Below are 21674 nucleotides of genomic sequence, written 5' to 3' on the forward strand. Positions count from 1 at the left end.
AAGCCAAGTTAGTCATTAGCTGCTAGCACTGGCTACAAGTTAGTCATTAGCAGCTAGCACTGGCTACAAGTTAGTCATTAGCTGCTAGCACTGGCTTCAAGTTAGTCATTAGCTGCTAGCACTGGCTACAAGTTAGTCATTAGCTGCTAGCACTGGCTACAAGTTAGTCATTTGCTGCTAGTACTGGCTACAAGTTAGTCATTTGCTGCTAGTACTGGCTACAAGTTAGTCATTTGCTGCTAGCACTGGCTACAAGTTAGTCATTAGCTGCTAGCACTGGCTACAAGTTAGTCATTTGCTGCTAGTACTGGCTACAAGTTAGTCATTTGCTGCTAGTACTGGCTACAAGTTAGTCATTTGCTGCTAGTACTGGCTACAAGTTAGTCATTAGCTGCTAGCACTGGCTACAAGTTAGTCATTAGCTGCTAGCACTGGTTACAAGTTAGTCATTTGCTGCTAGTACTGGCTACAAGTTAGTCATTTGCTGCTAGTACTGGCTACAAGTTAGTCATTAGCTGCTAGTACTGGCTACAAGTTAGTCATTAGCTGCTAGCACTGGTTACAAGTTAGTCATTAGCTGCTAGCACTGGCTACAAGTTAGTCATTAGCTGCTAGCACTGGTTACAAGTTAGTCATTTGCTGCTAGTACTGGCTACAAGTTAGTCATTTGCTGCTAGTACTGGCTACAAGTTAGTCATTAGCTGCTAGCACTGGCTACAAGTTAGTCATTAGCTGCTAGCACTGGCTACAAGTTAGTCATTAGCTGCTAGCACTGGCTACAAGTTAGTCATTAGCTGCTAGCACTGGCTACAAGTTAGTCATTAGCTGCTAGTACTGGCTACAAGTTAGTCATTAGCTGCTAGCACTGGCTACAAGTTAGTCATTAGCTGCTAGCACTGGTTACAAGTTAGTCATTTGCTGCTAGTACTGGCTACAAGTTAGTCATAGATAATAGCTCAAACATCTCATGTTCATGGCCATAATTTTTCTTACTTGGCTCTTAAGTTCAACTTCTACAACCAGCCAACATGACCAACGATGCACAATTACACTGACCAACATGTCACACGATTGACAAACTCCATCTTATTTGATCTGCCCAAGTGATGCTGCCATGAATAGTGGTCAAATGGGCTGCCATTGACCTGCAAAGGTAAGAGCATGCATGTGGAGGGATAAGTCAATGGCTCATCTTGTGCCTACAGAAGAGCTGAAGCCCAGCAGCTTGTGACAGTGGCACTCTGATGAAGGCAAACATCCTCAGCGCTCTGAGAGACCCAGCAGAGATGATTCACTAAACACAGTCGAGTGTGTGTGTGTGTGTGTGTACGTACCTGGAGGAGGAGGTGCTGGGGAGGGGTCTCCTCATGGCTCCTGGACTCATGCTGTAGTAGGAGGAGCTGTCCAGATCAGCTAGTGAGAAGTTTGGACCGGTGCCGGCTGCGATTGGTGCTGAACCGCAGAAGAGGACAGAAGGAGAACATTAACAGACCTGCCACCAGTCTACACCGGTGTCACCATGACGACTGTATTCTCACACTCATCGTCCAACCACAGAGTTGACAATCTACTTCCTGTTCACAGCAGTATGCACATGCCCAGTGTGTGTGTCTGGTCATGTGATATGTGATGTCACGGGCCGTTCTCCTGAACTAACTCAGGTGTTGTGATCCCGGAACCAGCTGACCTTCACCTGGTTTCTGTGACTAGTGCTCACTCACACCCTGAAGTACTAGTACAGATGCAGAATACTTCATATACTAGATATCATCGTGGTACAGGAGAGCAGGTAGCACGTTAGCATTTTGAAAACAAACGTCTCTGTTCTTTCTTGGTCTCTCTGATCTGTCCATCAGACCGTTTACCCTCCTCAACATGTCTGTCTCCTCCTCCGAGCCTCTCCAGGGAGGGACGCTCGCCCCAAGACCTGGGAGGGCTTTCACTGAGAGAGGGAGAGAGAGGGAGGGAGAGAAGGACATAAGGAGGAAGAGAGGGAGAGAGAGGGAGGGAGAGAGAGAGAGAGAGAAGAATATAAAGAAGGAGAGAGAGTGGGAGAGAGAGGGACAGAGGGAGGGAGAGAGAGGGAGAGAGAGGGAGGGAGAGAGAGAGAGAGAAGAATATAAAGAAGGAGAGAGAGTGGGAGAGAGAGGGACAGAGGGAGGGAGAGAGAGGGAGAGAGAGGGAGGGAGAGAGAGAGAGAGAGAGAAGAATATAAAGAAGGAGAGAGAGTGGGAGAGAGAGGGACAGAGGGAGGGAGAGAGAGGGACAGAGGGAGGGAGAGAGAGGGAGAGAGAGGGAGGGAGAGAGAGAGAGAGAAGAATATAAAGAAGGAGAGAGAGTGGGAGAGAGAGGGACAGAGGGAGGGAGAGAGAGGGAGAGAAGGAAAAAAGAGGGAGAGAGAGGGAGGGAGAGAAGGACATGAGGAGGGGGAGAGGGAGGGAGAGAAGGAGAGAGAGAGAAGAATATAAAGAAGGAGAGAGAGTGGGAGAGAGAGGGACAGAGAGGGAGGGAGGGAGAGAGAAGGAAAAAGAGGGAGAGAGAGGGAGGGAGAGAAGGACATAAGGAGGGGGAGAGGGAGGGAGAGAAGGAGAGAGAGGGAGGGAGAGAGAGAGAAGAATATAAAGAAGGAGAGAGAGAGGGAGGGAGAGAGGGAGAGAGAGGGAGGGAGGGAGAGAGAAGGCTATAAAGAGGGAGAGAGTGGGAGGGAGAGAAGGAGAGAGAGGGAGGGAGAGAGGGAGGGAGAGAAGGATATAAAGAAGGAGAGAGAGAGGGAGAGAGAGTGATAGAGGGAGGGAGAGGGGGACAGAGGGAGGGAGAGAGAGAGAGAAGGACATAAGGAGGGAGAGAGAGGGAGGGAGAGGGCGGGAGGGAGAGAGAGAGGGAGAGAAGGATATAAAGAAGGAGAGAGAGGGAGAGAGAGGGATAGAGGGAGGGAGAGAGGTAGAGAAGGACATAAGGAGGGAGAGAGGGAGGGAGGGAAGGAGAGAGAGGGAGGGAGAGAGAAGGATATAAAGAGGGAGAGGGAGGGGGAGGGAGGGAGAGAGGGAGAGAGAGGGAGGGACAGAGGGAGATAAGGATATACAGAAGGAGAGAGAAAAGGATACAAAGAAGGAGAGAGAGAGGGAGGGAGGGAGAGAGAGAGAGGGAGGGAGAGGGAGGGACAGAGGGAGATAAGGATATACAGAAGGAGAGAGAAAAGGATACAAAGAAGGAGAGAGAGAGGGAGGGAGGGAGAGAGAGAGAGGGAGGGAGAGGGAGAGAAAAGGATATAAGGAGGGGGAGAGAGAGGGAGAGAGTGAGAGGGAAGGAGAGAAGGATATAAGGAAGGAGAGAGAGGGAGAGAAGGATATAAAGAGGGAGAGAGAGAGGGGGACAGAGGGAGGGAGAGAGGGAGAGAGAGGGAGGGAGAGAAGGAGAGAGGGAGGGAGAGAAGAAGGTAGAGAGGGAGAGAGAGAGGAAGAGAGAGGGGGAGGGCGAGAGAGAAGGATATAAAGAAGGAGAGAGAGGAGAGTGTGAGAGAGAAAAAGATGTAAAAAGAAAGATAGAGGGAGAGGGAGAGAGAGTGTTGGCTCTTTGTTGTCAAATGCTTCAATTTGAAAATCCTGCTGAACAAAGGCAGCAATCAGCTTCAAACCCGGACATCCGTCTAGTCCTGTGCCTGCGGCCCCCCCTCGTCACCCTCCCATCGCCATCCCTCCTCTTCATCGCTTTATTGACAGAGAGCATGATGGCGTGATGGGATGAGAGAAGGAGGAGGAGGAGGAGGAGGAGGAGCCCTGACAGGACCTGGTGGGTAGTTTTCTGCTGAGCTCAGCACCGTGTGCTCACTCATCTATCTATCACTCGCTCGCCCTCTCCAAGCCCTGCAGGGGAGTCCTGGGCGAGAGAGCACATGCATGCAGATGCATGCGTGCACGCACGCCTTCCTGTCTTTGAGTGGTTTTCCATTTATATCTGAATATTTCTTCCACATCTGACGTTCTGTCTGAGATTCAGAAGCCTCCAAGAACCCTGCTGACTTCTGTGACCTTGTGACCTCTATGGCAGCACCACTGGTTCAACTTTCCAGAAGTAACCACAAAAACGCCTGACCATCTTCCTGCTTCCCTGAGAGCTTGTGAGGGCCGCCCCTTCTGTCTCTGCACATCTGCTCCCTGATGGCACACGGAGCACACCTGGACACATCTGGGAGGAATCGAGTGCAGTAGTCATGTTCTGTGGCATCTCAGTGCAACTGAACCCGGATCAGCCCAGTCCTCATGCTGGGGCCCCCCTCTGTGGTCAAACTTAGACCTCCAAGTTCTCTTCATCTGCAGGCATCTGATTTCAAACGAATCGTGAAGCCAAGGATAAGAATGTTCTAGAGTTCCTCCAAGAATAAGAATGTTCTAGAGTTCCTCCAAGGACAAGAATGTTCTAGAGTTCCTCCAAGGACAAGAATGTTCTAGAGTTCCTCCAAGGATAAGAATGTTCTAGAGTTCCTCCAAGGACAAGAATGTTCTAGAGTTCCTCCAAGGATAAGAATGTTCTAGAGTTCCTCCAAGAATAAGAATGTTCTAGAGTTCCTCCAAGGACAAGAATGTTCTAGAGTTCCTCCAAGGACAAGAATGTTCTAGAGTTCCTCCAAGGACAAGAATGTTCTAGAGTTCCTCCAAGGATAAGAATGTTCTAGAGTTCCTCCAAGGACAAGAATGTTCTAGAGTTCCTCCAAGGACAAGAATGTTCTAGAGTTCCTCCAAGAATAAGAATGTTCTAGAGTTCCTCCAAGGACAAGAATGTTCTAGAGTTCCTCCAAGGATAAGAATGTTCTAGAGTTCCTCCAAGGACAAGAATGTTCTAGAGTTCCTCCAAGGATAAGAATGTTCTAGAGTTCCTCCAAGGACAAGAATGTTCTAGAGTTCCTCCAAGGACAAGAATGTTCTAGAGTTCCTCCAAGGACAAGAATGTTCTAGAGTTCCTCCAAGGACAAGAATGTTCTAGAGTTCCTCCAAGGATAAGAATGTTCTAGAGTTCCTCCAAGGACAAGAATGTTCTAGAGTTCCTCCAAGGATAAGAATGTTCTAGAGTTCCTCCAAGGACAAGAATGTTCTAGAGTTCCTCCAAGGACAAGAATGTTCTAGAGTTCCTCCAAGGATAAGAATGTTCTAGAGTTCCTCCAAGGACAAGAATGGTCTAGAGTTCCTCCAAGGACAAGAATGTTCTAGAGTTCCTCCGAGGACAAGAATGTTCTAGAGTTCCTCCGAGGATAAGAATGTTCTAGAGTTCCTCCGAGGACAAGAATGTTCTAGAGTTCCTCCGAGGACAAGAATGTTCTAGAGTTCCTCCAAGGATAAGAATGTTCTAGAGTTCCTCCAAGGACAAGAATGTTCTAGAGTTCCTCCAAGGATAAGAATGTTCTAGAGTTCCTCCAAGGACAAAAATGTTCTAGAGTTCCTCCAAGGATAAGAATGTTCTAGAGTTCCTCAGAGGACAAGAATGTTCTAGAGTTCCTCCGAGGACAAGAATGTTCTAGAGTTCCTCCGAGGACAAGAATGTTCTAGAGTTCCTCCAAGGATAAGAATGTTCTAGAGTTCCTCCAAGGACAAGAATGTTCTAGAGTTCCTCCAAGGACAAGAATGTTCTAGAGTTCCTCCAAGGACAAGAATGTTCTAGAGTTCCTCCAAGGATAAGAATGTTCTAGAGTTCCTCCAAGGACAAGAATGTTCTAGAGTTCCTCCAAGGATAAGAATGTTCTGGAGTTCCTCCAAGGATAAGAATGTTCTAGAGTTCCTCCAAGGATAAGAATGTTCTAGAGTTCCTCCAAGGACAAGAATGTTCTAGAGTTCCTCCAAGGATAAGAATGGTCTAGAGTTCCTCCAAGGACAAGAATGTTCTAGAGTTCCTCCGAGGACAAGAATGTTCTAGAGTTCCTCCGAGGATAAGAATGTTCTAGAGTTCCTCCGAGGACAAGAATGTTCTAGAGTTCCTCCGAGGACAAGAATGTTCTAGAGTTCCTCCAAGGATAAGAATGTTCTAGAGTTCCTCCAAGGACAAGAATGTTCTAGAGTTCCTCCAAGGATAAGAATGTTCTAGAGTTCCTCCAAGGACAAAAATGTTCTAGAGTTCCTCCAAGGATAAGAATGTTCTAGAGTTCCTCAGAGGACAAGAATGTTCTAGAGTTCCTCCGAGGATAAGAATGTTCTAGAGTTCCTCCGAGGACAAGAATGTTCTAGAGTTCCTCCGAGGACAAGAATGTTCTAGAGTTCCTCCAAGGATAACAATGTTCTAGAGTTCCTCCAAGGACAAGAATGTTCTAGAGTTCCTCCAAGGACAAGAATGTTCTAGAGTTCCTCCAAGGACAAGAATGTTCTAGAGTTCCTCCAAGGACAAGAATGTTCTAGAGTTCCTCCAAGGATAAGAATGTTCTAGAGTTCCTCCAAGGACAAGAATGTTCTAGAGTTCCTCCAAGGATAAGAATGTTCTGGAGTTCCTCCAAGGATAAGAATGTTCTAGAGTTCCTCCAAGGATAAGAATGTTCTAGAGTTCCTCCAAGGACAAGAATGTTCTAGAGTTCCTCCAAGGATAAGAATGGTCTAGAGTTCCTCCAAGGACAAGAATGTTCTAGAGTTCCTCCGAGGACAAGAATGTTCTAGAGTTCCTCCGAGGATAAGAATGTTCTAGAGTTCCTTCGAGGACAAGAATGTTCTAGAGTTCCTCCGAGGACAAGAATGTTCTAGAGTTCCTCCAAGAATAAGAATGTTCTAGAGTTCCTCCAAGGACAAGAATGTTCTAGAGTTCCTCCAAGGATAAGAATGTTCTAGAGTTCCTCCAAGGACAAGAATGTTCTAGAGTTCCTCCAAGGATAAGAATGTTCTAGAGTTCCTCAGAGGACAAGAATGTTCTAGAGTTCCTCCGAGGATAAGAATGTTCTAGAGTTCCTCCAAGGACAAGAATGTTCTAGAGTTCCTCCGAGGACAAGAATGTTCTAGAGTTCCTCCAAGGATAAGAATGTTCTAGAGTTCCTCCAAGGACAAGAATGTTCTAGAGTTCCTCCAAGGACAAGAATGTTCTAGAGTTCCTCCAAGGATAAGAAAGTTCTAGAGTTCCTCCAAGGATAAGAAAGTTCTAGAGTTCCTCCAAGGATAAGAATGTTCTAGAGTTCCTCCAAGGATAATTGGTCCACTGGGGCCTTCCTCAGTGTGGGACTGAAACATGAACATGAACAGGAGTCACTGACGTCTCTGTGTCAGTCCTGGTAGAGTGACTCCGCCCCCCAAGTGGGTTGCCTACCAGAAGCTGATTTCCTCCTTTGAAGACCTGCTGGCTCACAAGTACATCAACACACTGATGAACGGACAAACATTCCTCCTTCTCAGCAGGTCAAGGGTCAGAGTCAGAAGTTGTCTCTGCTTAATAAATAAAAGGCTTCAGGTTAGTTTCTGCACCCTCGTTTGGCGCACCTCCTTCAGGTAGTGATTGTTGTCAAGACAGCGGACCCCCCCAGGAGCGTGTGAAGAGCGCCGACCATGGATGGACCCTGGAGAAGAAACTGGTAGGATCTACAAGAACTGGGATCCCAGGATGTTGTGAAGAGAGGTGATTAGGCCATTTTGGGCTGGTGTTGGAGAACAACCTGGAGGGGGCGCTGGCAACCCTCACACCGGCCCCCTCATCAGTGAACGGCTGCACTGGCGGTCGGGAGCTGAACGCCGCCTGCTGAAGCTCCGTGTGAATGTGGCATCGTCCCCTCACGGCGTTTCATGTTTGAATCTTGCGACCTGAACGGACTCTGCTCACTCCAGGTGGACTCACTTCCACCGCCGCCATCCTGCTCACGAGTCACACTGCCACACATCTTTGTGCCATTTGTGCTGGGACTCCCAGATGGTGTTGGCACATAACCAGGCGTGTGTGTGTGTGTGTGTGTGTGTGTGTGTGTTGCCAGGGGCGACAGAGGGCAGGAGGAAGGAGGGATGGATGAGTTTGAACCATGCGGGCCTCCAGCTTTATCCTTCTTTTCATCCCTGCCCCTCCCTGTGTGTGTGTGTGTGTGTGTGTGTGTATGAATGTGTTTATGAGTGTTGATGTGTGTGTGTGTGTGTGTGTGTGTGTGTGTAAGTGAGTGTGTGTGAGTGTATGAGTGTGTCAGGTGGGAATGCCTCCAGATGAAGGTACTAGGAGGTGCCAAGTGGGTCATCTGCCTTTCTCTCTGTTTGTGTGTGAAGAAGTTTATCTGTGTGTGTGTGTGTGTGTGTGTGTGTGTGTGTCTGTGCGCATGTGTGTGTGCGTGAACAGCAGCAGTGTTGTGTCATCATATCAACTTAATCCCCAAATCCTTAAGTCTAATATCATCACTCTTGACACACTGGGAGAAAATGTGTGTGTGTTTCTGTACAAGGAATCTGTATCAGTGCCAAGGTGTGCCCTTGGCTCTGAGTGTGTGTGTGTGTGTGTGTGTGTGTGTGTGTGTGTGTGTGTGCAGCAGATTGGGCTTGTTACAAGTGTCTATAAACATCAAAGGGGCTGAGACCTGCAGCACTTGTGTGCAAATAACAACGTATATCTGACATATGAGCACACGCACCCTCGCAGGCGCCTCTGTTCATTTACATGAGCGTTGACAGAAGCGATAATCAATATCGCTCTAGCAACAGGGTCATATACTGCTGAGTGACAAACCTGGAACCATCTTGAGTGAAGTTCACATCCAGTTTATTTCGCATTTGTGAGGGTGAAACTTGGTTGAGTCTCACGGCTCTCATCATTTGGATGTTGGGCTACAGCAGGAAACTGTTACAGTAAAGTTCTGACACTCGAAATGACCTGCTCCAGAATGAACGGGCTAGGAACCCCTGACAACGTTCTCCATGTAGAACTTCTGGTTCCCTCGTCTCCAGGACAGGGACCTGAAATCAGGTCTGTGGTTCCTGCAGCAGCAGGTTCAGTTCTACATCAGATCCACCAGTAAACACCAGACCGGTGGATGGTGGAGGTTCAGTTCTACATCGGATCCACCAGTAAACACCAGACCGGTGGATGGTGGAGGTTCAGTTCTACATCGGATCCACCAGTAAACACCAGACCGGTGGATGGTGGAGGTTCAGTTCTACATCGGATCCACCAGTAAACACCAGACCGGTGGATGGTGGAGGTTCAGTTCTACATCGGATCCACCAGTAAACACCAGACCGGTGGATGGTGGAGGTTCAGTTCTACATCGGATCCACCAGTAAACACCAGACCGGTGGATGGTGGAGGTTCAGGTCTACATCAGATCCACCAGTAAACACCAGACCGGTGGATGGTGGAGGTTCAGTTCTACATCAGATCCACCAGTAAACACCAGACCGGTGGATGGTGGAGGTTCAGTTCTACATCAGATCCACCAGTAAACACCAGACCGGTGGATGGTGGAGGTTCAGTTCTACATCAGATCCACCAGTAAACACCAGACCGGTGGATGGTGGAGGTTCAGTTCTACATCAGATCCACCAGTAAACACCAGACCGGTGGATGGTGGAGGTTCAGGTCTACATCAGATCCACCAGTAAACACCAGACCGGTGGATGGTGGAGGTTCAGTTCTACATCAGATCCACCAGTAAACACCAGACCGGTGGATGGTGGAGGTTCAGTTCTACATCAGATCCACCAGTAAACACCAGACCGGTGGATGGTGGAGGTTCAGTTCTACATCAGATCCACCAGTAAACACCAGACCGGTGGATGGTGGAGGTTCAGTTCTACATCAGATCCACCAGTAAACACCAGACTGGTGGATGTTGGAGGTTCAGTTCTACATCAGATCCACCAGTAAACACCAGACCGGTGGATGGTGGAGGTTCAGTTCTACATCAGATCCACCAGTAAACACCAGACTGGTGGATGGTGGAGGTTCAGTTCTACATCAGATCCACCAGTAAACACCAGACTGGTGGATGGTGGAGGATCTTAAAAAGGTGCCTACATGAGGATCAATGGAATCTTTGTGGTTGTCATGTTGACACCAGTGGATCAAACTGAAGCTTCATCTTAGCCCACGTTAGCTTTGTATCAACATGTTTCAAATTAATTTACTGCAGAGAAAATAATAAAAAACAAGGTACTCAACCTTTGGTGCACCACAAACTCCAGGTTCTAGTACTGGTATCAGGAGTCGTCATGGAAACAAAGATGACTTCACAACCAGATATGATCACACACCAAAGGCAAGACAGGAAACACACGCATGAGGTGGGGAAACGAGTGAGAGAATGAGCAAAAGTTGAGGGAAGGTTTGCGTGTGTGTGTGTGTGTGTGGGGGGGGGGGGGGTGAGGAGCAGAAGTCAGGATCCAGTCTGCAGAAATACACTGAACTGACCAATTACAGCGACTACCAGGCCGCTCCGCTACCCCCCACTCCCCCTTTGTGTGCTGCTTTAATAGGATATTGATCGACAGAGAGAGATTCGATTGGCCTGCCAGTGAATTGTGTAATGGCTGCACAACGCCAAGGTCACCCGCTGTGTGTGTGTGTGTGTGTGTGTGTGTGTGCGTGCGCGTGTGTGTGAGTGTGTGATCTATTCAATATCCCCCCTCCACCCGTGACCACTTCTCATCTTCTGGTAGGCTATAGGCTTCAGTCACCCCTGCAGACCCTGTTTGTGTGTATGGTGTGTGTATGGTGTGTGTATGGTGTGTGTGTGTGTGTGTGTGTGTGTGTGTGTGTGTGTGTGTGTGCCCAGTCACTCTATTAAACAAGATCACTCCCTCTCACTGTTGTGAGGATCACAGGTTGCTGCAGAGTGTTTGTAGTTTGTACAGATGCCAAACCCGCCCCCCGTGTCACCATGGTAACAATGATAGTTTATGTGGTGTAAAGATATATCGTGTGTGTGTGTGTGTGTGTGTGTGTGTGTGTGTGTGTGTGTGTGTGTGTGTCAGCTGCTGGCATGTGAGTACCAAAGTGTTTAGAGTTTTTATTTTTTTGCTGACTGTAAAAACTGATAAATGAGATGGTTATGTAGGTTGTGTGAAAGAGCCGTTGGACAGGAAGTGACATCATGTCTGAAGACACCAGTCAGAGGCTCTCTGGTTCACAGATCCGACCATCAGTTTCTGCCTCCCAGTGTGTTTACAGAAACTGCCGCCATTGACCGTTAATTGAAATAAATCTTGTTTCGTCAGCAGTTTTAAGGCTTCAGCTTTGTTGCCTCTCAACACACACACACGCACACACACACACGCACACACACACACACACACACACACACACACACACACACACACACTCCTGCACTCTAATCTATAAGTGGTTCTTCCAAAGCTGCATCGCTGCAAATCTGCTGACCGACACAATCACACACACACACAGGAGAAAGGGTGTGTACCGTGTATACACGCGTGTCTGTCTGGGATGTGTGTGTGTGTGTGTGTGTGTGTGTGTGTGTGTGTGTGTGTATGAGTGCATGAATATATATTCTGCGGTGTGTGTGGAAGTGGGCTCAGCTGCCACATGAAGGTTCTTCACATCAAGGTAGTCAAATAATATAAAGGTACTGTTAAACCCTGGACTTCAGAGGTCTCAGGGGGGAGGACCCCCCCAGGACCCGCCCAAGAAACTCTAAAAGTGGGCAGTCAGTGTTGAGCTCTATATTTCATGTAAGAGGAGGCGGAGCTACGGGAGCTGAACTCATGCAGAAACACAAACACTTGGTTTTTCTGTGTGAAGTCGTGGAAAACACAACACCACGATAAGTTTGATAGTATCAATCAGACGCCCTCGCATGCATGTGTGTATGCGTGTTCTGTCTCAGCCTGGCTGACTCCCCCCCACACACACATACCACTGCCATGAAGAGAGAGAGTGTGTGTGTTGGAAAGTGTTTGCATGTGCAGTGCATTTGATCAAGCAGGGATAAGTGTGTGTGTGTGTGTGTGTGTGTGTGTGTGTGTGTGTGTGTGTGTGTGTGTGTGTGTGTGTGTGTGTGTGATCGATGACGCTTTGATCTGGGTGGAGGGGGGTTGGGGTGGGGGGTGCTGACAGGCACTTTACACCGCCTATTGTTAGCCATCGACAGACTCATATAGATCTCACTGCGCTCTGTCACTCTCTCTCTCTCCTGCACGTCGGCACTTTTTAAAGGTCACGTTCGTCTCTCTCTCCTCACTATCGCCCGTCCATCTCACCCCCCGCCATCCCCCCGTCCATGTTAATACTCACCAGTGAATTCATTAACCACTTCAGTGCTGATTCGTGGCAGCTGATGACGTCACAGCTGATGTAGCTGAGCGTGTTCGTCACAAGTTCATAAGAAGAGCATGTCAGTGTTTTCTTCACAAAACATTCATCAACGCAAACAAATTTGGAATTTTCAAATCTATGATGACACTTCAGAAACATAAGTGTGTGTGTGTGTGTGTGTGTGAGGGGGGGGGGGCTCTGTGTGGCTCAGAAGGAGGTGAACTTACTCTGTGAGACTCGTACCAGCTCGGCCACCGTGAAGACTCCTGGTGTCACGAAACTGTCCTGAAAACCCAGGTGACCTGAGAAGAGGGGAGAATGATCAATTGATTATTGATCAGCTCATATTAATGACACACTGTTGCCCTCTCAGACCTGCCACTCAAATGTGAAATTGTCAAAAGCGCAAAGATTGTGTTTTGTTCATATATAAATAATATAAAATATAAGTTATTTAGGCCAGCATGGTGGTCCTCAGTGTGGCCCCCAGCAAGAAGGTTGAGGGTGGAGCCCCGGCTGCAGCACGGGGTCTTTCTGGGTGAGTCTCCATGTTCTCCCTGTTCCTGCTGGGTTCTCTCTGGTACTCCAGCTTCCTCCACAGTCCAAAGACATCAAGAGGGACCAGGTTAATCCAGACTCTAAATTGACCGTAGGCGTGGCTGGGAGAGCCAATGGTTGTCTGTCTCTATGTGTTGGCCCTGCCATGGACTGGTGACCTGTCCAGGGGGAAGGCTGCTGGGATAGGCTCCACCCCCACCACCCTGAACAGGAGGAGAGGGGGAACATGGAGGGATGATGGAGGGATGATGGAGGGATGATGATGGATGGATGGATGATGGAGAGATGGATGGATGATGGAGAGATGGATGGATGATGGAGGGATGGATGATGGAGGGATGGATGGATGATGGAGGGATGGATGATGGATGATGGCGTGTAGGTTAATGCAGTCAGAGAGGCTTGTGATGTCACGTGACCCACAGATGCCAACCATCCCTGCTTGGAGTTTTACAGGTGCTGGCATCAGACTCAACATCAGCTTGTCCAGATCATGTGACCAATCGAATCCTGAAGCGAACTCTGGTGAATTTTGAAACAGTAGAGCAGCAAAGTGTTCATGACACTTTAGTGCTCAGTGTGAAATCACTCTGGTATGTTGGTGCAATTGATTGGACGTGGCTCCACTCCGCCGAGAACACTTCCCACCAGACGGCACCACCATGCAAGAGCAGCAGAGAAGTGGAAGCTTCTGTTTCCTAACAGTGATAATCACTAACAGCTGTGTGTGTGTGAGTGTGTGAGAGAGAGAGTCTGTGTGTGTGAGTGTGTGAGAGAGAGAGTCTGTGTGTGTGAGAGAGAGAGTCTGTGTGTGTGAGTGTGTGAGAGAGAGAGTCTGTGTGTGTGAGTGTGTGAGAGAGAGAGTCTGTGTGTGTGAGTGTGTGAGAGAGAGTCTGTGTGTGTGAGTGTGTGAGAGACAGAGTCTGTGTGTGTGAGTGTGTGAGAGACAGAGTCTGTGTGTGTGAGAGAGAGAGTCTGTGTGTGTGAGTGTGTGAGAGACAGAGTCTGTGTGTGTGAGTGTGTGAGAGAGAGAGTCTGTGTGTGTGAGTGTGTGGGAGAGAGAGTCTGTGTGTGTGAGTGTGTGAGAGACAGAGTCTGTGTGTGTGAGTGTGTGAGAGACAGAGTCTGTGTGTGTGAGTGTGTGAGAGAGAGAGTCTGTGTGTGTGAGTGTGTGGGAGAGAGAGTCTGTGTGTGTGAGTGTGTGAGAGACAGAGTCTGTGTGTGTGAGTGTGTGAGAGAGAGAGTCTGTGTGTGAGTGTGTGAGAGAGAGAGTCTGTGTGTGTGAGTGTGTGAGAGAGAGAGTCTGTGTGTGTGAGTGTGTGAGAGAGAGAGTCTGTGTGTGAGTGTGTGAGAGAGAGAGTCTGTGTGTGTGAGTGTGTGAGAGAGAGAGTCTGTGAGTGTGAGTGTGTGAGATAGAGAGTCTGTGTGTGTGAGTGTGTGAGAGAGAGAGTCTGTGAGAGTCTGTGTGTGTGAGTGTGTGAGAGAGAGAGTCTGTGAGTGTGAGTGTGTGAGATAGAGAGTCTGTGTGTGTGAGTGTGTGAGAGAGAGAGTCTGTGAGAGTCTGTGTGTGTGAGTGTGTGAGAGACAGAGTCTGTGTGTGTGAGTGTGTGAGAGAAAGAGTCTGTGTGTGTGAGTGTGTGAGAGACAGAGTCTGTGTGTGTGAGTGTGTGAGAGAGAGAGTCTGTGTGTGTGTGTGTGTGTGTGTGAGAGACAGAGTCTGTGTGTGTGAGTGTGTGAGAGACAGAGTCTGTGTGTGTGAGTGTGTGAGAGACAGTCTGTGTGTGTGAGTGTGTGTGAGAGACAGAGTCTGTGTGTGAGAGAGAGAGTCTGTGTGTGTGAGTGTGTGTGAGAGACAGAGTCTGTGTGTGTGAGTGTGTGAGAGACAGAGTCTGTGTGTGTGAGTGTGTGAGAGACAGAGTCTGTGTGTGTGAGTGTGTGAGAGACAGAGTCTGTGTGTGAGAGAGAGAGTCTGTGTGTGAGAGAGACAGTCTGTGTGTGTGAGAGAGAGAGTCTGTGTGTGTGAGTGTGTGTGAGAGACAGAGTCTGTGTGTGTAAGTGTGTGAGAGACAGAGTCTGTGTGTGTGAGAGACAGAGTCTGTGTGTGTGAGTGTGTGTGAGAGAGAGAGTCTGTGTGTGTGAGTGTGTGTGAGAGACAGAGTCTGTGTGTGTGTGAGTGTGTGAGAGACAGAGTCTGTGTGTGTGATTGTGTGAGAGACAGAGTCTGTGTGTGTGAGTGTGTGTGAGAGACAGAGTCTGTGTGTGTGAGTGTGTGTGAGAGACAGAGTCTGTGTGTGTGAGAGACAGAGTCTGTGTGTGTGAGTGTGTGTGAGAGACAGAGTCTGTGTCTGTGTGTGTGAGTGTGTGAGAGAGAGAGTCTGTGTGTGTGAGTGTGTGAGAGAGAGAGTGTGTGTGTGAGTGTGTGAGAGACAGAGTCTGTGTGTGTGAGTGTGTGAGAGACAGAGTCTGTGTGTGAGAGAGAGAGTCTGTGTGTGAGAGAGACAGTCTGTGTTTGTGAGAGAGAGAGTCTGTGTGTGTGAGTGTGTGTGAGAGACAGAGTCTGTGTGTGTGAGTGTGTGAGAGACAGAGTCTGTGTGTGTGAGAGACAGAGTCTGTGTGTGAGTGTGTGTGAGAGACAGAGTCTGTGTGTGTGAGTGTGTGAGAGACAGAGTCTGTGTGTGTGAGTGTGTGAGAGACAGAGTCTGTGTGTGTGAGTGTGTGAGAGACAGAGTCTGTGTGTGTGAGTGTGTGTGAGAGACAGAGTCTGTGTGTGAGTGTGTGAGAGACAGAGTCTGTGTGTGTGAGTGTGTGTGAGAAACAGAGTCTGTGTGTGTGAGAGAGAGTCTGTGTGTGTGAGTGTGTGAGAGACAGAGTCTGTGTGTGTGAGTGTGTGAGAGACAGAGTCTGTGTGTGTGAGTGTGTGTGAGAGACAGAGTCTGTGTGTGAGTGTGTGAGAGACAGAGTCTGTGTGTGTGAGTGTGTGTGAGAAACAGAGTCTGTGTGTGTGAGAGACAGAGTCTGTGTGTGTGAGTGTGTGAGAGACAGTCTGTGTGTGTGTGTGTGAGAGACAGAGTCTGTGTGTGTGAGTGTGTGTGAGAGACAGAGTCTGTGTGTGTGAGTGTGTGAGAGACAGAGTCTGTGTGTGTGTGTGTGAGAGAGAGAGTCTGTGTGTGTGAGTGTGTGAGAGAGAGAGTCTGTGTGTGTGAGTGTGTGAGAGACAGAGTCTGTGTGTGTGAGTGTGTGTTTGAGAGAGTCTGAGTGTATGTGTGTGTGTGTGTGAGAGAGAGAGTGAGTGTGAGACTGAGAGTGTGTGTGTGTGTTTGAGAGAGAGAGTCTGAGTGTGAGAGTGTGTGAGTGTGTGTTTGAGAGAGTCTGTGTGTGTGTGAGAGAGTGTCTCATTGTGAGAGTGTGAGTGTGTGTGAGAGAGAGTCTGAGTGTGAGAGTGAGAGTGTGTGTGTGTGTGTGTTTGAGAGTGTCTGAGTATGTGTGTGTGAGAGAGAGAGTCTGTGTGTGTGAGTGTGTGAGTGTGTGCGTGTGTGTTTGAGAGAGTGAGTGTGAGAGTGAGAGTATGTGAGTGTGTGTTTGAGAGAATCTGAGTGTGTGTGTGTGTGTGTGTGAGAGAGAGTCTGAGTGTGAGAGTGTGTGTGTGTGAGAGAGAGTCTGTGTGTGTGTGTGAGAGAGAGTCTGAGTGTGAGTGTGAGAGTGTGTGTGTGTGTGTGTGTATGAGAGTCTGAGTGTGTGTGTGTGTATGAGAGTCTGAGTGTGTGTGTTTGAGAGAGTCTGTGTCTTTGTGTGTGTGTGAGAGTCTGAGTGTGAGAGTGTGTGAGTGTGTGTGTGTTTGAGAGAGTCTGTGTGTGTGTGTGTGTGTTTGAGAGTGTCTGAGTATGTGTGTGTGAGAGAGAGAGTCTGTGTGTGTGAGTGTGTGAGTGTGTGTTTGAAGGAGGGGGTGTGAGAGTGAGAGTATGTGAGTGTGTGTTTGAGAGAATCTGAGTGTGTGTGTGTGTGTGTGTGAGAGGGGGTCTGAGTGTGAGAGTGTGTGTGTGTGTTTGAGAGTCTGTGTGTGTGTGTTCGAGAGAGAGTCTGAGTGTGAGTGTGAGAGTGTGTGTGTGTGTGTGTGTATGAGAGTCTGAGTGTGTGTATGAGAGTCTGAGTGTGTGTGTTTGAGAGAGTCTGTGTCTTTGTGTGTGTGTGAGAGTCTGAGTGTGAGAGTGTGTGAGTGTGTGTGTGTTTGAGAGAGTCTGTGTGTGTGTGTGTGTGAGAGAGAGTCTGATTGTGAGAGTGTGTGAGTGTGTGTGAGAGAGTCTGAGTGTGAGTGAGAGTGTGTGTGTTTGAGAGTGTCTGAGTATGTGTATGTGTGAGAGAGAGAGTCTGAGTGTGAGTGTGTGTGTTTGAGAGAGTGAGTGTGAGAGTGAGAGTATGTGAGTGTGTGTGAGAGTCTGAGTGTGTGCGTGTGTGTTTGAGAGAGTGAGTGTGAGAGTGAGAGTATGTGAGTGTGTGTGAGAGTCTGAGTATGTGTGTATGTGAGAGAGAATCTGAGTGTGGGAGTGTGTGAGTTTGAGAGTGTCTGAGTGTGTGTGAGAGAGAGTCTGAGTGTGAGAGTGTGTGAGTGTGTGTGTGTGAGAGAGAGTCTGAGTTTGTGTGTGTGTGTGTGTGTATGAGAGAGAGTCTGAGTGTGTGTGAGAGAGTCTGAGTGTGAGAGTGTGAGAGAGAGTCTGAGTGTGACAGTGTGTGTGTGTGTTTGAGAGAGTGAGTGTGTGTGTGTGAGAGTGAGTGTGAGAGTGTGTGAGTTTGAGTGTCTGAGTGTGTGTGTGTGAGAGAGAGAGTCTGAGTGTGAGAGTGAGTGTGTGAGTGTGTGTGTGTGTTTGAGAGTGTCTGATTGTGTGTGTGTGTGAGAGAGAGTCTGAGTGTGTGTGAGTATGTGTGTGTGTTTGAGAGAGTCTGAGTGTGTGTGTGTGTGTGTGACAGTCTGAGTGTGAGAGTGTTTGAGTGTGTGTGTGTTTGTGTTTGAGAGAGTGTGAGTGTGTGTGAGTGTGAGAGTCTGAGTGTCAGAGTGTGTGTGTGTTTGAGAGAGTGAGAGTGTGAGTGTGTGTGTGTGTGTGTGTGCGGGGGGGTCAGATGCAGGTGGTTGTGAATGTATGACAGGTACGTGGTTCCAGGTGAAGGTGCTCAGTGAGGCCTCACCATTCTCTGGCTGCTCCTTGATGTCTGACTCACTGGCCTGGTTGGGGCTCTCTGATTGGCCACTTTCTGGAGAGGAAACAGACAAACGAATGTGAGGAGGAGTTCAACCAAAGCAGCCTCAAGTAATAACCTGGTAAATTTCCACACTCACACACACACATCCTTGAACTTATGTCTTTGTGAAGACTTTCATTGATGTTATACATTCCCTAGCCCCTCCCCCTCACACTAACCATCTCAACTGACTGCCTAACCCTAACCTCGACACTAACCAGACTACCTAACCTGAACCTGATTCTAAGCTCGACTCTAAAACCAAGTCTTGACCTTCAAACGGCCCTTTGAAGATGTGAGGACCGGCTAAAATGTCCTCACTTAGTTGGTTAAATACATATTCTAGTCCTCACTATGTAGCAAGTACAAGAAGACACACACACACTTCACCATACTTCGTTTTGCACGCATGCCGTCTCTCACTGACTGTTTCACACATTCTAAATCATGTACGCTGGCTGTCGTTGATCCTGAACTTGATTCCTAGTTGATCCTCATTTAAAACAAGCTGCTTCTTGGGTGCTTGGCGTGGTTTCCTGCTTCGGTCTGAGCCGGTTCATGACGCGCCAGCATGTTCTCTGATGCGTGGCGTCCATTTGATGCAGGAGAACGTATTTATAGAGGACATCTTAGTGGCGTCGGTGATGCTGAGGATTCACGTCATCAACGTGAACGTCCTCTTTAGCAGGCAAATTAAGGATTTTTTACAACTCTGTTTTCGGGAATCTGCAACTTTTATCAATTTGAAGGGTCAAAGGTCACAACACCAATCACATGGCGGCACAGCGGCAGGAAGGCTGCTGGTTTCTACTTGGCGTCTGGTTCTTCTGAACACTCTTTGTGATGGGCTGCTCCTGTTTCTGAGACTCAGTCCCAGCTGCAGTGTGAATCAGCTGATCCAAATCCTGAGCAGAATCACTGATGGATTGTGGGAAACTTGTTGCAGTCCAACTCTCTCTCTCTCACTCTCTCTCTCTGCATCTGGTTTCCCAGCATGCTCTCTGCTCTGATGCAGCTCCTGCTAATAATTTAGCGGCTTCAGGAGCATCGATCGGCCGTGCTGCAGATAAAATAGTCAGGGAGTGGAAGAAATATTACCCATCATCCCCCTGGAGCTGGCTGCTGGGGCCATGACTCAGGACCGGACGGAGACAAATGGCGTCCAGTCAGGAGGTTTTTACAAGGACGGGCGATGAGATTTAAGTCTTTGATTATGAGCAAACCGAAGAGGAGCTGCTGTTCAAGATGCTTTTAGTAAAAACATGAAGTCTCCGGTTCAATTGTTTCACTCTGTAAACACGTGTAAAGACGTCAAAGATGATTCACGAGGACAAACGGCGGCCAGGACGTGACACGGCGAGCATCACTTTTGGGATTCTTCTGTTAAAACACATAAAAATGCAGATTCTTGCCTAAATCTGCTGCACGACGCTCCACCTTCCCCTCCATCGACAGATCCAGGTACTCAATTAGGAAAAGAGAGTGAAATTGATTTTATCGCCACAGGAAACCGAAACACTCGACGTGAACCCAACACGCACGGAAGAGACGCTGGCGTTGATCTCATCACGGTGTTTTACGAAGCGTCGCGAAGCAGAACACCTGCCTGTCCTCAGGCACTTCTCAGGCCTGCTGAGGCTTTACTCAGAATGTGTGTAATTACTATTATACACATGTACTGTACTTGATTTAAAGTGTAATATTGCAGTATAACTGACTTGGTTACAACAGGAGGTTTAAACAGGTAGCAGTGTGAGGTCCTGTCAGTGAGGACGCAGGGAATCAAGCAGACTGAAACTACAACTGACCTCCAACATCAGCATGAACATGTCAGGAGGAGGAGGAGGAGGAGGAGGAGGAGAAGGAAGAGCAGAAGGAGGAGGAGGAAGAGCAGAAGGAGGAGGAGGAGGAGAAGGAGGAGGAAGAGGAGAAGGAGGAGGAGGAGGAGAAGGAGGAGGAGGAGAAGGAGAAGGAAGAGCAGAAGGAGGAGGAGGAAGAGCAGAAGGAGGAGGAGGAGGAGAAGGAGGAGGAAGAGGAGAAGGAGGAGGAGGAGGAGAAGGAGGAGGAGGAGAAGGAGAAGGAAGAGCAGAAGGAGGAGGAGGAGGAGAAGGAGGAGGAGGAAGAGGAGAAGGAGGAGGAGGAAGAGGAGAAGGAGGAGGAGGAGGAGGAGAAGGAGGAGGAAGAGGAGAAGGAGGAGGAGGAAGAGGAGAAGGAAGAGCAGAAGGAGGAGGAGGAGAAGGAGGAGGAGGAGGAGGAGAAGGAAGAGCAGAAGGAGGAGGAGGAGAAGGAGGAGGAGGAGGAGGAGGAGGAGGAGGAGAAGGAGAAGGAGAAGGAAGAGCAGAAGGAGAAGGAGGAGGAAGAGGAGAAGGAGGAGGAGAAGGAGGAGGAAGAGCAGAAGGAGGAGGAGGAGGAGAAGGAGGAGGAAGAGCAGAAGGAGGAGGAGAAGGAGGAGGAAGAGCAGAAGGAGAAGGAGGAGGAAGAGCAGAAGGAGAAGGAGGAGGAAGAGGAGAAGGAGGAGGAGAAGGAGGAGGAAGAGCAGAAGGAGGAGGAGGAGGAGGAGGAGGAGGAAGAGCAGAAGGAGGAGGAGAAGGAGGAGGAAGAGCAGAAGGAGGAGGAGAAGGAGGAGGAAGAGCAGGAGGAGGAGAAGGAGGAGGAAAAGCAGAAGGAGGAGGAGGAGGAAGAGCAGAAGGAGGAGGAGGAGGAGAAGGAGGAGGAAGAGCAGGAGGAGGAGGAGGAGGAAGAGCAGAAGGAGGAGGAGGAGGAGAAGGAGGAGGAAGAGCAGAAGGAGGAGGAGGAGGAGAAGGAGGAGGAAGAGCAGGAGGAGGAGGAGGAGGAAGAGCAGAAGGAGGAGGAGGAGGAGAAGGAGGAGGAAGAGCAGAAGGAGGAGGAGGAGGAGAAGGAGGAGGAAGAGCAGGAGGAGGAGGAGGAGGAAGAGCAGAAGGAGGAGGAGGAGGAGAAGGAGGAGGAAGAGCAGAAGGAGGAGGAGGAGGAGAAGGAGGAGGAAGAGCAGGAGGAGGAGGAGGAGGAGGAAGAGCAGAAGGAGGAGGAGGAGGAGAAGGAGGAGGAAGAGCAGGAGGAGGAGGAGGATTTGATGCTCATACATGTGCTGTTATTATAAATGTAGTTACTTAGCATCACCCCCCCACACACTCGTTTGCATGCTGTTCATGTGTCTGTTTGCTTCAGCAGCTTAAAACAAAGAGCATCAAGCTGAAACCATGGCAACCGGGGGGGGGGTGTGGTGTGCAGATGGGTGTGTGATGGAGGGCACTTTCACACACTGCCCCCGCCCCCATTCAGCGGGCAGCCCCCTAGTCTGGGTTAATTAAATATGCTAATGAGGCGTGGGAGCAGACTGGCCTGTCTGCACCCACCCCTCACCTCAGCAAGGACACCGTGTGTGTGTGTGTGTGTGTGTGTGTGTGTGTGTGTGTGTGTGTGTGTGTTGAGCGGGGGGTAAATCCAAAAACAGAGCAAAATAAAAGCCCTCTGTTCACACCAGCAGCACCGACCAGTAAACAATCCTTGAATCTTTCTCTTTAGCCTTCAAAGTAAAAGTTGCTCCCTAAAGTTCCTCCTATCAAAGCTTTTGTTTTGAAAACTTTGTTCCTTTCCTTCCATCTGCTTTGCCTTCATCTTCATCCTCCTCCTCCTCTATCCTTCTTCAGCAGCACCATGATGGA

General features: G+C 48.9%; 1 protein-coding gene across 1 annotated transcript in view; it reads right to left on the reverse strand.

Moving 5' to 3' along the window:
* Nucleotides 1-21674, reverse strand: part of nfia (nuclear factor I/A) — a 172231-nt gene that overhangs the window by 35687 nt on the left and 114870 nt on the right. Inside the window, exons 3-5 of the mRNA XM_086224309.1 lie at nt 17938-18003; nt 12429-12503; nt 1335-1452 (exon numbers count right to left, since the gene is read on the reverse strand). Of these exons, the coding sequence (XP_086080435.1) occupies nt 1335-1452; nt 12429-12503; nt 17938-18003 (259 nt within the window). The remainder of the gene's footprint in view (nt 1-1334; nt 1453-12428; nt 12504-17937; nt 18004-21674) is intronic.

Source organism: Aulostomus chinensis, chromosome 14 (assembly GCF_037954235.1).
Source record: "Aulostomus chinensis isolate RoL2024-O1b breed Wild chromosome 14, RoL_Achi_v1.0, whole genome shotgun sequence".
NCBI classification, from domain to species: domain Eukaryota; kingdom Metazoa; phylum Chordata; class Actinopteri; order Syngnathiformes; family Aulostomidae; genus Aulostomus; species Aulostomus chinensis.